Here is an 11,924-nt window from a genome sequence, read left to right as displayed (position 1 = left end):
AGTAGTGCATTGTAATCACATTTCAAAATGTGATTTATCTCGTTAGAAGTAATTTATATTAAAATGCTTGATTAAAGTACTAATATTTTCATCTTAAATAATTTAAAATTTTTTCCAATGGTATTAGTATTCCTTTTGGTTAATAATTTAGTTGAAAAGTTCCCATATATTATCTTTTTAAAGGATTTATATGTAGAGGTTCTTAGGTTGGAGCTAGCGATTCCGTTTCGGTAGCGGTTGCTGGCAGCACAGTGAGTGGCGAAATCTGGGCCTCTGTGGGGCAGGGCTCACCCCCGCGGCCCCACAGCAAGGCTGTGACCCACAACCACTTGTGATAGAACCTGCTGGGTATTCTTCCTGATGACTTAAGAATTTCACAATATCTGAAAACTGTCTTTCAAATAATTTGGGGAATTAAATTTGCTTGTTTTTCTTTTCATAGAACTTTTTAACAACAGTGGCTATTCTTTTGGAAGCGGGAGCTTTTGTCAACGTCCAGCAGAGCAATGGTGAGACCGCACTGATGAAGGTAAATCCCTCCTGTGGGTTGTCCCTTCTTCAGTACCTTGGCAGGTGCTTGTGTTAGCATCTGCCACTGCCCGGCGCTGTGCTGGGGCCTGAGAACAGAGTGGGTATCAAGACAGTCCTGGAGTCCAGCCACTTGCAGGGGAGGAGGAGAAGCGGGCTGGCAGGGCAGCAGTGAGCTCAGAGCGGGCAGTGGTGTGATCAGAACAGCACAGAGAGCCATGAGGTCACAGGGAAGTGCTCCGAGCTGGGCCTTGGGGACCCTGGCAATCTGTAGGGTGGATGAGGCAGGTGCCACACTGTATCCTAAACGGCAGTCAAGTCAGCAGGGAGGGAGCACTCTGGCTGCAGCTGGAGCAGCAGGGAGGCTGCCGGCCTGGAAGGAGCAGGCCTGGGCGTGGGACGGAGCTGCTCGTGCACTCTGTGTTCCTCATTTGATGTTGGTGAATTTGTCGCCTCGGGCTTGTTCCTGTGTTCCGGAACGTGGTTTGCAGACAGGTTTTGAAAGAAAGGTCGACCGTTTGGCATTTGTCTTGGGGACACTGCACGGTCTGATTGGTTCCTCTGCAGCAATTGTGGGTTCCTGGCCCCGGATGCTATTAGGATATAGCAGGTCCAGACACCCAGCCAGCAGTGGCCAGCTCAGCTCCCCGTGGGCACCTGTCCTCTTTCCTCCCTGGGATGCTTGGCTCCATGTAAGCCATTGAGCCCAGCAGGAGCCTGCCCACAGCGCCCATTCCAGCCTCTGTCCCCAGTAAGCAAAAGAGCACAGCCAGGCCCTGGGTCTGCAGGGCACCTGGCATCCAGTCTCACCGTGAACCGTCTTCTGATGGCCCGGACCACCTGTCTCTTGTCCTCCTGCCGCACGAGGCCCATAAACAGTCTCCTCCTGTTGCCCAGGCTGGAGTACAGTGGCGCCATCATGACTCACTGCAGCCTCGGCTTCCCGAGCTCAAGTGCCTCTCACCTCAGCCTCCCGAGTAGCTAGGACTGTGGTTGTCTCATGTGGAGCAGTGGTGGCCTCTCAAAGCATCATCTTGGTGACAGATGACCCGGTGCACCCTGAACTGCAGCCATGCAGATGCATCTAGAGCATGAGAGAGGTGGGCGGGCACAGAAGCCTGCTCATGCGAAGCCTTAGGGAGTGCGTCCAGAGGGCCCTGGGGAGCCACAGCAAGGTTGAAGCTGAAGAAGGGTGGAATCAGATTCGAGGGTTTTCATTTGTGTGTTTTAATGCTTCGTAGTACAGAAGGGGCATAGATTGGGAGGAGGACAGTTTGCAGACTTGTTGTCTCCAGGTTATGTGAAATAACAGAAGTCTGTACCTGGGTCATGGCAGGAGGGATGGAGTGGGTGAGCTGGCCACTTGGTAAGAGGTACAATTCACAGAGCTTGGTAACTGGAGGGGATGCCTGGTCACCCCATTTCCTAAGTTGGGGGCCCAGGTGGCACAGATGGAGGGGGTTGGGTATTGGGTCGTGTAGATGTCACCTCTGTACATTTCACTGGGGAATCTAGGCTCAGGAGAGGGTGTGGGCTGGAGATTCAGGTTTGCTGCTGTCCAGCTCTGCGACAGTGACTGTAGCCGTAGGTTGAGAGTGGGGTCATCCATGGGGAAGTGGAAAGGAGAAAAGGGCCATAGAAGGAAAGAAGCTGCGTGGGGAGAAGCAGAGGAGGAAGTGGTCCTCAGGCTGGCAGCGCCTCCCCCAGCACCAGGCAGAAGGCAAGTGGGAGCCCCGGGTCAGCACCTCAGGGCTGCATGCCGTGCTGAGGTGCCTGTGTTGAGCTGGGAGTGGGGTGCGGAGGCCGAGGTGCCTGTGTTGAGCTGGGAGTGGGGTGCAGAGGGGAGAGGGCTCTGGAGTGGGTCGGGGAGGACGTGGCGTTTCTTCCCTGAGAGGACACGTGGCACTTACTTCACTGGGTCTGAATTCAACAGACTGCCTTTATCTGCCATGAGGTTTATTTAAGTATTTGTTCCTGAAAAGCTGTATTTTAATTGCTTTCAGGATTTAGCATGTTGAAGTTTTTTTGAGTTTTAGAATGAGAAGATATAAACATAGTGATTTTCAGAAATTAAAACCCTTTCATCGGAGGAGAAAGTGTAGAACATGGGTCCTTTACCAGAGTGGGCAGGTGCAGGGGGACTGCCCTCACCTGTCGCTGCAGGCTCTGTCGGTCCCAGCAGGGCCTCACCCTCCCCGTGGCCGCAGTGTGGGCCACTCGGTCTGTCCCAAGCCTGTCCTGGATGGTGTCCCTCACCTTTGCAGTGGACACCCGGCGTGACCCGAAAGGTCTCAGGCATTGCCCAGGCTCCGCTGATCTGACGGCAGAGCCGCCCCTGCTGGAAGCGCTGGCTGACACCGTTGTCTGGGCAGCGTGGTGGGCGGGTAGCGTGGCGGGCGGGTAGACAGGTAGCGTGGCGGACGGGCAGCGTGGTGGACGGGTAGCGTGGCGGACGGGCAGAGGGTGGACGGGCATCGTGGTGGACGGGTAGTGTGGCGGAGCGCCGCTGCTCCTGGAGGCCGCTCTGTACAGTGACACTGCTGCCCCAGCATCTGCCTCACAGGGTAGGGCGGCACAGGGACCCCATCCACTTTTCACAAATGGAAACGGGAGACTCAGAAGAATTACGGGACTTATCTGCAGTCACGTGGCTAGTGAGTGACAGACAAGGAAACGGTCTGTGCCACAGCTGCACCGTAGGTTTGCCAGTTCAGATTCCTATCTGTGCTTGGGTCATCTCCTTTAAAGCAGCAGCTGGGGACATTTCGAGGTTATTTTGTGGTCCTGAGAGGTGTTTTTGAGATTCCCAAGACAAAGCTGTTTATAGTGAGGGCCAGGCTTGTGTATCTCGGTGCCTCTGCCGAGGGGCTGGCTCGCGGGGACAGCATAGCATGGACAGAGGGCAGCAGAGGCAGGGCCTGGTGTCTGTTCTGTCTTGGGACTGAAGCATCCTTTTTGAAGTTGCCCATTTCCTGAAAACTCACTGAAGAAATTAACCTGAACGTAGCACACAGATTTCTGTGTTGGCCCCTGAGTCAAAGATACTCCCCACCTGCATTTAAGCAACGTGGCCTGTGCCCTCTTCACAGAGCCCAGGCATGTATGGAGAAGGGACCAGCACCCATGGGGAGTTACCACAGGTTACAGCTGAGTAATTGTTCCTCCTTTTCACCTGACGCAGGCCTGTAAAAGAGGAAATTCAGACATTGTACGACTTGTGATTGAATGTGGAGCTGACTGCAACATTTTGTCAAAGCACCAGAACAGTGCCCTGCACTTCGCGAAGCAGTCTAACAACGTGCTTGTGTACGACTTGCTGAAGAGCCATTTAGAGACGTAAGTGGCAAGCGACTGTGCCGTGTTGAGTCCCATATCATACGCTGTTCGTGTGGACACATTATCATTGGAGCGGCCTCTGTGTAACTGCTCAGAAAAACATCCAGCACAAGTCCTGATGGTTTTGTTTCCAGTAAATCACAGATTTAATAAATGGCATATGAATTATTTTTCTGCAAGTTATTTAACTCAGAAAATTTCAAACTTAACACTGGCCTATCTGGGAGTATTTTCCTTAAATATTAACTGTGCTCTTAATTTGGTTAGCAAAGGTTTTCTTAAAAACATTTAAACTTGGCCGGACACAGTGGCTCACGCTTGTAATGCTAGTACTTTGGAAGGCCGAGGCGGGTGGATCACCTGAGGTCAGGAGTTTGAGACCAGCCTGGCCAACATGGTGAAACCCTGTCTCTACTAAAAAAAAAAAAATTAGCCAGGCGTGGTGGCGGGCACCTGTAATCCCAGCTACTCAGGAGGCTGAGGCAGGAGAATCGCTTGAACCCGGGAGGCAGAGGTTGCAGTGAACCAAGATCACACCATTGCACGGCAGCCCGGGTGACAGAGCAAGACTCTGTACCCCCACCAAAAAAAAAGAAACTTTAAACGTTCGTCTTTCTTTTTAATAGACCTTATTTTTTGCAACACTTTTAAGCACAGCAAAGTTGAGTGGAAGGTACAGATTTCCAAGCCTCCCCACCTCCATCCTCCCCAACTGTCGAGATCCCAGTCGCCCACCACGGCACATTACTACAGCCGAGGAACCTACAGGGACATTGCGTAATCCCCGGAGCGCAGCACTGACATCAGGGCTCACTCGTAGTGTTACACATTCTGTGGATCTGGACAGAGACATCATGCATCCGTCCCTCATCACAGTGTCACACAGAATAGTTTCACTGCCAGAATAAGCCTGTTTTCCACCTCTTCATCCCTCCCTCCCCCAGCCCCCGACAACCACCAGTAATTTTACTGCCTTCATATTTTGCCCTTTCCAGAACAGTTGGAATCACACATTATTTGGCCTTTTCAGGTTGGCCTCTTTCGTTTAGCAGTAGGCATCCCAGATTCCTTCCATGTCTTGATAGGGCGTTTCTGTTTAGCACTGACTAATATTCTGTTGTTGCTTGTCAATATTTACCAGTTTATTCAAGTTCATTCTTTTTCAGATAAATTCTAAATCATATTTTATTTTATTGCAAGTTCATACTTACAACACAATTTACTATTTCTATCACTTCAGAACTCTTTTGGCAACACACATCACAAACTCGCACATACCAGACAGTAGCGAACTCAAGGCGGTGTTTATGTCACAGGTCTCGGGTGGGCCTCTGGGACTGCGCCTGTTGCACGCGGTGCTGCTGATGGCTGCAGTCCCGACTCCTCTGGTCACACAGGGTGTCTGCATAGATCCAGGAAGTAGAGTGACCCACTTTCCTGATTTGCCCAGGACTGAGGGCTTCCCCTTTCTGATTTTCCACTGATTCATTAGACAACTATGTATCAAGAATAGACTTTGTGCCAGCCACTGTTCTAAAGACTGGGGAGATGGAAACGGCAGTGGGGGAAGAGACTTGCCCTCTTAGAACTTCAGTTCCACTGAGATGGACCAAACAGACACACAGGTTGTCGGGTGCCGCCAGGTGGAAGTCGAGCTGGGAAGGAGGCAGGCAGAGCTGCAGCTCTTTTTTGGAAGGTTGGCCTGGGAAGGCCTCACTGGTTTTCGACAGGCTTGTGGTTCTTTTCTACATTAATGTTAACGTGTACTACTTTTTTTTCTTAGACTTTCAAGAGTAGCAGAAGAGACAATAAAGGATTACTTCGAAGCTCGCCTTGCTCTGCTGGAACCAGTGTTTCCAATCGCATGTCATCGACTCTGTGAGGGGCCAGATTTTTCAACAGATTTCAATTACAAACCCCCACAGAACATACCAGAAGGTAAGCCGGTGCCTCCCTTCACACTTTGCTGTGTGAAACGTGACACGATAGTAACAGATTGTTAGACAGAGTCCTTTCTTTGAACAAACTTTAAGGAAATTCCGTTATGTGTAATAATTCTGCAAACCAGTTAACAGCAGAGCTACTCTGAAGAGACGCCGGCTGACACCCCATCCCTGTTTTAACCCCCGTTTAGAGCACTGAAGTTAGGGCTTCCTAATCACACTGGTGCTCAGTGAGTTTTACTAAAATTCAGTGTCTGAGTTATGAAGATTCTGAGCCTGGAATGTTTTTTCCCTGAATTCTGTTTGTAAAGTCTTTGCCCTTTTTGAAAAAGAAAAAATAGTCTTGCCCTGTAGTAAAGCCGGGTGGAAGAGATGGAGAAGCCACTTCCCTCTCTAGCCTCTGCTCCAGCCCCTCTCCAGGCAGGACTGCGGCTGGCCCTCTCTACACGCGGTGCCAGGCAGATGTGGAGGCAGCACGTCTGCCGAGGGGAGGCAGCTGGGCTCTGGCTTTTTTTGCTTAGAAACCCGTTCCCCGTGTTGTTAAGTGGCCTCTTTTCGTTTAGCAGTAGGCCTCCCAGATTCCTTCCATGTCTTGGTAGTGCGTTTCTGTGTAGCACTGACTAATACTCTGTTGTTGGTTGTCGATATTTACCAGTTTATTCAAGTTCATTCTTTTTCAAATAAATTCTAAATCATATTTTATTTTATTGCAAGTTCATACTTAGTATGCATTCCTGGAAAACATATTTAAGAACATATAGCCCTGCCCCTGAAAGAGCCATTTGTAGTATCTTAGTGTTGAGAGAACTTGACATTGTGGAATCATAATTTATCAGGTTTTGTTGTTGCTGCTGTTTTGAGAGGGAGTCTCCCTGTGTCACCCAGGCTGCAGTGCAGTGGCATCATCTTGGCTCATTGCAACCTCTGCCTTCTGGGTTCAAGTGATTCTTCTGCCTCAGCCTCTGGAGTAGCTGGAACTACAGTCGCCCACTGCCACGCCCAGCCAATTTTTGTATTTTTAGTAGAGATGGGGTCATGTTGGCCAGGCTGGACTCAAATTCCTGACCTCAAGTGATCTGCCTGCCTCAGCCTCCCAAAGTGCTGGGATTACAGGCGTGAGCCACCGTGCCTGTTCAATAATTTATAGTTTTGATTATTTAGGTGGACCATCTGCATTGCCAGGTGTGAGCGCCAGCGAGCGATGCCCTGAGCTGGCCCTGGTGAACCTGAGCACCCACTGACACCTACAGCTGCTGGACTTGCAGTTTTCTCAGCATTTGTATAATGTCTGCATCCACCAGCTTTTTTTTTTTTTTTTTTTTTTTGAGAAGGAATCTCACACTGTTCCCCAGGCTGGAGTGCAGTGGTGCGATCTCGGCTCACTGCAACCTCCACCTCCCGGGTTCAAGCAATTCTCCTGCCTCAACCTCTTGAGTAGCTGGAATTACAGGTATCCGCCACCACACCCAACTAATTTTTGTATTCTTAGTAGAGACGGGGGTTTCACTATGTTGGCCAGGCTGGTCTTGAACTCCTGGCCTCAAGTGATCTGCCCGCCTCTGCCTCCCAAAGTGCTGGGATTACAGACATGAGCCACCATGCCTGGCCAATTTTGGGTACGTATTAATCAGAAAAATTGTAAGGGGCAAAAGGGTATGTGGAAGAAAATGGAAAACCACTCAGACCCACACCCAAAGGTGCCCACCACAGGAATGTCCCTGGGACATGTGCACATTCAGCAGTCATGTTTAAAATACCAGTTTAATAACTTCAGTGTAGAAAATCATACTTAAGTCTTTTCCAGGAACTGTCAGTAGAGATTACTTGGGCAAAAGGTAAAAAGAGTTCTGTGGGTTGAAAAATGCCAGGTGACACAAGCTTTGAGAGGGCCAACCTCCTCTGAGCCTCCAGGCGGAGTGGGTGATGCCTGTCTGACCTGGTCCAGCTCAGGGGCCTGCTTCCATCTGGCGTTGAGTGTTCCTCTCTCTGGGGGCTGAAGGTTGCATTTGAAGTAATTCACACACATCTCCCATTTTCAGGCTCTGGCATCCTGCTGTTTATCTTCCATGCAAACTTTTTGGGTAAAGAAGTTATTGCTCGGCTCTGTGGACCATGTAGTGTACAAGCTGTAGTTCTGAATGATAAATTTCAACTTCCTGTTTTTCTGGTAAGATACTCTGTATTTCACTATTGAAAAGTAAATTCTTCTAATCAAAAGCATAGCTGACTTCATTTTAAATTCCTGTGTCTTAATATAATCATTCAGAAAATAATCCAATAATAGTGGTTGGGAATGAGGCAATATCCGTAATTATCCTAAATTTTGTCAGTAGGAATTTTTCCTGTTTGTTTTTTTGCCTTAAATTGTGCTTACCATACTGTCTTAGGGCTAGCATTGTTCTGAATGTAAATTCTTAATGATCTCAAAGATTGTTTGTATATACTTTGCCACTTTTAGAATTGTTTCCTTGGACTGAATTAAGCAAAATTCCCTAGATACAGCCATTTTAACACTTGTACTGTATATTGCTGGGTGCATTCTAATCCAGTTTCCTGGACTGATTTTGTCATTTGTATATTTTTAATAAATCAAGGGAAAAGTAAGTCACCTTTTTTTTTTGAGACAGGGTCTCACTCTGTTGACCAGGCTGGAGTGCAGTGGCGCGGATCACAGCTCACTGGGGCCTTGACTTCCCAGGCACAAGCAATCCTCCCGCCTCAGCCTCCTAACTACCTGGGACCACAGATGCACGCCACCACATCCGGCTAATTTTTTGTATTTTTTGTAGAGATGGGGTTTCACCGTGTTGGTCAGGCTAGTCTCAAACTTATGGGCTCAAGCGATTGGCCTCCTCCACAGCATCTTGACTTATGAAATAAAAAACAAAACTTATTTATGATTCTTTTACATCATTGCTGTTTTAATAGTTTCTGGTGTAAGTCTGAAAAAGCACTGATTTTTTTTTCTCTTTCCATTGTAGGACAGTCATTTTGTTTACTCATTCAGCCCTATTGCAGGTCCCAATAAACTCTTCATAAGGTTGACAGAAGCACCCTCTGCCAAGGTGACAATCCTTTCTTCATACGTAGTGTCAGTACTCAAGTTGTTACTCCAGATTACTTTATCAGCATTAGAAAACAATTCCAAGAATCCTGGTGTACCTGTCCTAGAGAGACGCACTCCCTAGGGTAGTGATGCTAGGTGCACCCTCTCTCAATCTAGTGTGTCAGACATAATAATGCGGCAGGAAAAGGACTTGGATGCAGCTGAGAAGAACGCCTCTCTAGAGGATGGAACCATCTGAATCATGTTCTAGGCCTTGGTATGGAATTGCCAAATATATGTCTTTAGGCCGGTCCCTAACCTCTTGTATGAAAGGAAGCTGGACAAAATAGTCTCTCTAATAAAACAGTAATAGAAAATTAATAGCACTTGGAATTATTTCTTGAATTAAAATGGCAATGATCTAACAATGTAAATTGATAAGCAACTTGAAAATACTGCCAAATAATAGAAGCAGATCTTGGCCATGTGTGGTTTTTTTCTTGTAAGAAAGGGATTGAAATCCAGATCTGTACTGACAGCTGCATTCTTTTCTTTCAACAGGTTAAGTTGCTAATAGGTGCATACAGAGTGCAGCTGCAGTGACCAAACATCAGGGATTGGGTGGAGTTCTCTTCAGACCCATTCCTACACTCTCTCTGACAGTAGTTTGGAATTCTCCTAGCACATCTATGTAAAGTTTGTCTGTAAACCTCTTGCAGTTAAGCCTGTTGTCTGTTGTAGTCTGTAAGATGCGACATAGCTGTGTCTGTGCCAGTATGCTGGAATCTCAGTGCAGTGTCCAGACTGCGTATTTCAGTTTTTCCACAATGTGGATAGTACATATGAGGATTATTTAAGAAAATTAAAGACTTACTTTGTTTTTTCTGGAGACGGAGTTTTGCTCTTGTTGCCCAGGCTGAAGTGCAATGGCACGATCTCAGCTCACTGCAACCTCCGCCTCCTGGGTTCAAGCGATTCTCCTTGAAATTTCTACTAGCCCTGGTGAACTTCTGTGCTTTAAAAAAAAAGAAAAAGAACAGCTCTAAAGCATTTGCTTACAGCAAGGGGAGCCATGTTATATTCAGGTTACCCAAGCACCAAATAAAGTGTGGGTTTGCTGCCCCTGAAAGGGTTGGGGGGCCTGATCTTTTTCTAGTAGACAGTGGCCACACATTCTGGAGATGGCAGTCACTTGTAAATGTGCTGTAGTCACTTGTACACTATGAGGCCTAAAGAATATTACAGGCTCACACCTATAATCCCAGTGCTTTGGAGGCTGAGGCTGGAGGATTGCTTAGACCCAGGAGTTCGAGACCAGCCTGGGTAACACGGGGTGGAACACGCCTGTGGTCCCAGATACTCGGAGACTGAGGTGAAAGGATTGCTTGAGCCGGGGAGGTCAAGGCTGCAGGGAGCCATCAAAAGCCACTGCACTCCAGCCTGGGTGACAGAATGAGACCTTGTCTCAAATAAAAAAAAATAAAAAAAAAGTTTCTTGGAGTCTCTACGCTTTTTTTGAAAAGCCAGATCTTGTGCCCTAGTTTTCAACACCAACTGGGAAGATGGAGCTTAGGTAACAGCGAAGCCTGGCTGCTGTGTGGGAGCCGCCGCCTTGTCTGGGAAGAGTTCCTGCTGCTCAAGGCAAGCGTCAGTCGAGCTCAGGCTGGGTTATGGAGAAGGTGACAATTGTTTTGTTCCTCCTTAGTTTATAATTGTATGAAATACGATTTTAATGAAAACTTTTCAGCATTCACGTTTGTGTAGATATTTCAGAGAACCATTTTTACTTTACATCCTAAAACTGCATTTTCCTATGGTTTTGTCAATAAAACTCTATGATGTTGGTCTGTTTCCTTTTATGTCTCAAGTCTCAAAACTTTAAAAGACAGTAGATATTTGTGGTTTTCTAGCTAAGTGAGGGCCGAGATTGGACTTTTTCAACTAAATTGAATCATGCAGTATATCTGATTTCATAGCTTTCCGGGGGAACAGGGAGATCTGAGTTCGCAGTGCAGGTGAGGAGCAGTAAAGGAGACAGCAGGAGTCCAGCTACAGATGTGAACAAACAGTGTCAGGAACACATGAGAAGGTGACCGACTGTTCATCAGGAAGGCAGGGCTGTCTAAGATACAAACCAAACAGGAATCGCCGAATAGTTCAAGTTACTGGGGGAAAAAGCCTGAGCAATGATCCCTCTGAAAAACAAAGCAGTTCTCAGGCAGCACCTTACCAAAAGGTTTACAGATGACGTTTAGAACTATAGGTCAAGGCCCAGGGCAACTTCGTGTAGTGTAAAGTGTGTGCAGCACAGCTTATGTGACCGAGTCATGTCACAGATCTCCTAGTCTTTTCCCCTGGAAAGCTATGAAGTTGGATATAGCACTAGGACAGGATTCAGTTCATGGCCTAGGACAGGTGATCTCAGGACTGAGATCGCCATACATGGGATGCATGGCTGTGGCTAGACTCGCATCATGTCCTCTGCCATTGTTCCTTTCCACTGTCTACTTGGGTAAGGACAACATAATCTGGCTATTTACTAGCAACAGCACTCAGATCTAGTTTGCTGTAATGGCTGTAGTAGAAAGTACACTACACATTCTTTTGTCTGTTCTGCCAAAAATAGGGATTCTGGTAACATTGAATAACTACAATTAGACATGAGGAGTTTGGTTTCAGTCCAAAAATACACTATCCTCACAAGTCAATCCTATCTTGATTCTTAAATGTGGAGAGACTTACTCAGAATGATCAGGAAAGTCTATTTGAAGCTCAGGTGTTACTTCCTGAGTTCCGCTTTGTGCTGCACTGTGCGCGTCGTACTGGGTAGCTTTGGAGTGAAGCACCCTCCCAAACGAAGCAGACTGTTGGTGAGCACACACTAGTGCGGCGAGGCTTACAGGGCACTCGGCATGTGAACCAGGGGCCTGAGGAAGCACACACCGTGAAAGGCTGGATTGGATGCCCAGAATAAAAACAGTGGAGAAGCTCAAGGAGGATGATTAGCAAAACAAGGAAAAGCAGGAAACATACAACAGACTGAAAAACCTGGGTCGCGAACTGACAAAGGC

General features: G+C 47.6%; 1 protein-coding gene across 1 annotated transcript in view; it reads left to right on the top strand.

Annotated features, from left to right (window-relative positions):
- MPHOSPH8 (M-phase phosphoprotein 8) overlaps nucleotides 1-9,576 on the top strand; it is a 36,716-nt gene extending 27,140 nt beyond the window's left edge. Inside the window, exons 10-14 of the mRNA XM_011976535.1 lie at nucleotides 3,710-3,864; nucleotides 5,648-5,802; nucleotides 7,847-7,974; nucleotides 8,789-8,872; nucleotides 9,415-9,576. Of these exons, the coding sequence (XP_011831925.1) occupies nucleotides 3,710-3,864; nucleotides 5,648-5,802; nucleotides 7,847-7,974; nucleotides 8,789-8,872; nucleotides 9,415-9,456 (564 nt within the window). The 3' untranslated portion in view covers nucleotides 9,457-9,576. The remainder of the gene's footprint in view (nucleotides 1-3,709; nucleotides 3,865-5,647; nucleotides 5,803-7,846; nucleotides 7,975-8,788; nucleotides 8,873-9,414) is intronic.
- Nucleotides 9,577-11,924: the final 2,348 nt, after the last annotated feature.

Source organism: Mandrillus leucophaeus, unplaced genomic scaffold, assembly GCF_000951045.1.
Source record: "Mandrillus leucophaeus isolate KB7577 unplaced genomic scaffold, Mleu.le_1.0 Scaffold168, whole genome shotgun sequence".
Lineage (NCBI taxonomy): Eukaryota > Metazoa > Chordata > Mammalia > Primates > Cercopithecidae > Mandrillus > Mandrillus leucophaeus.
The sequence above is the reverse complement of the archived record's forward strand: the minus strand, read 5'-3'. Positions and strand labels throughout refer to the sequence as shown.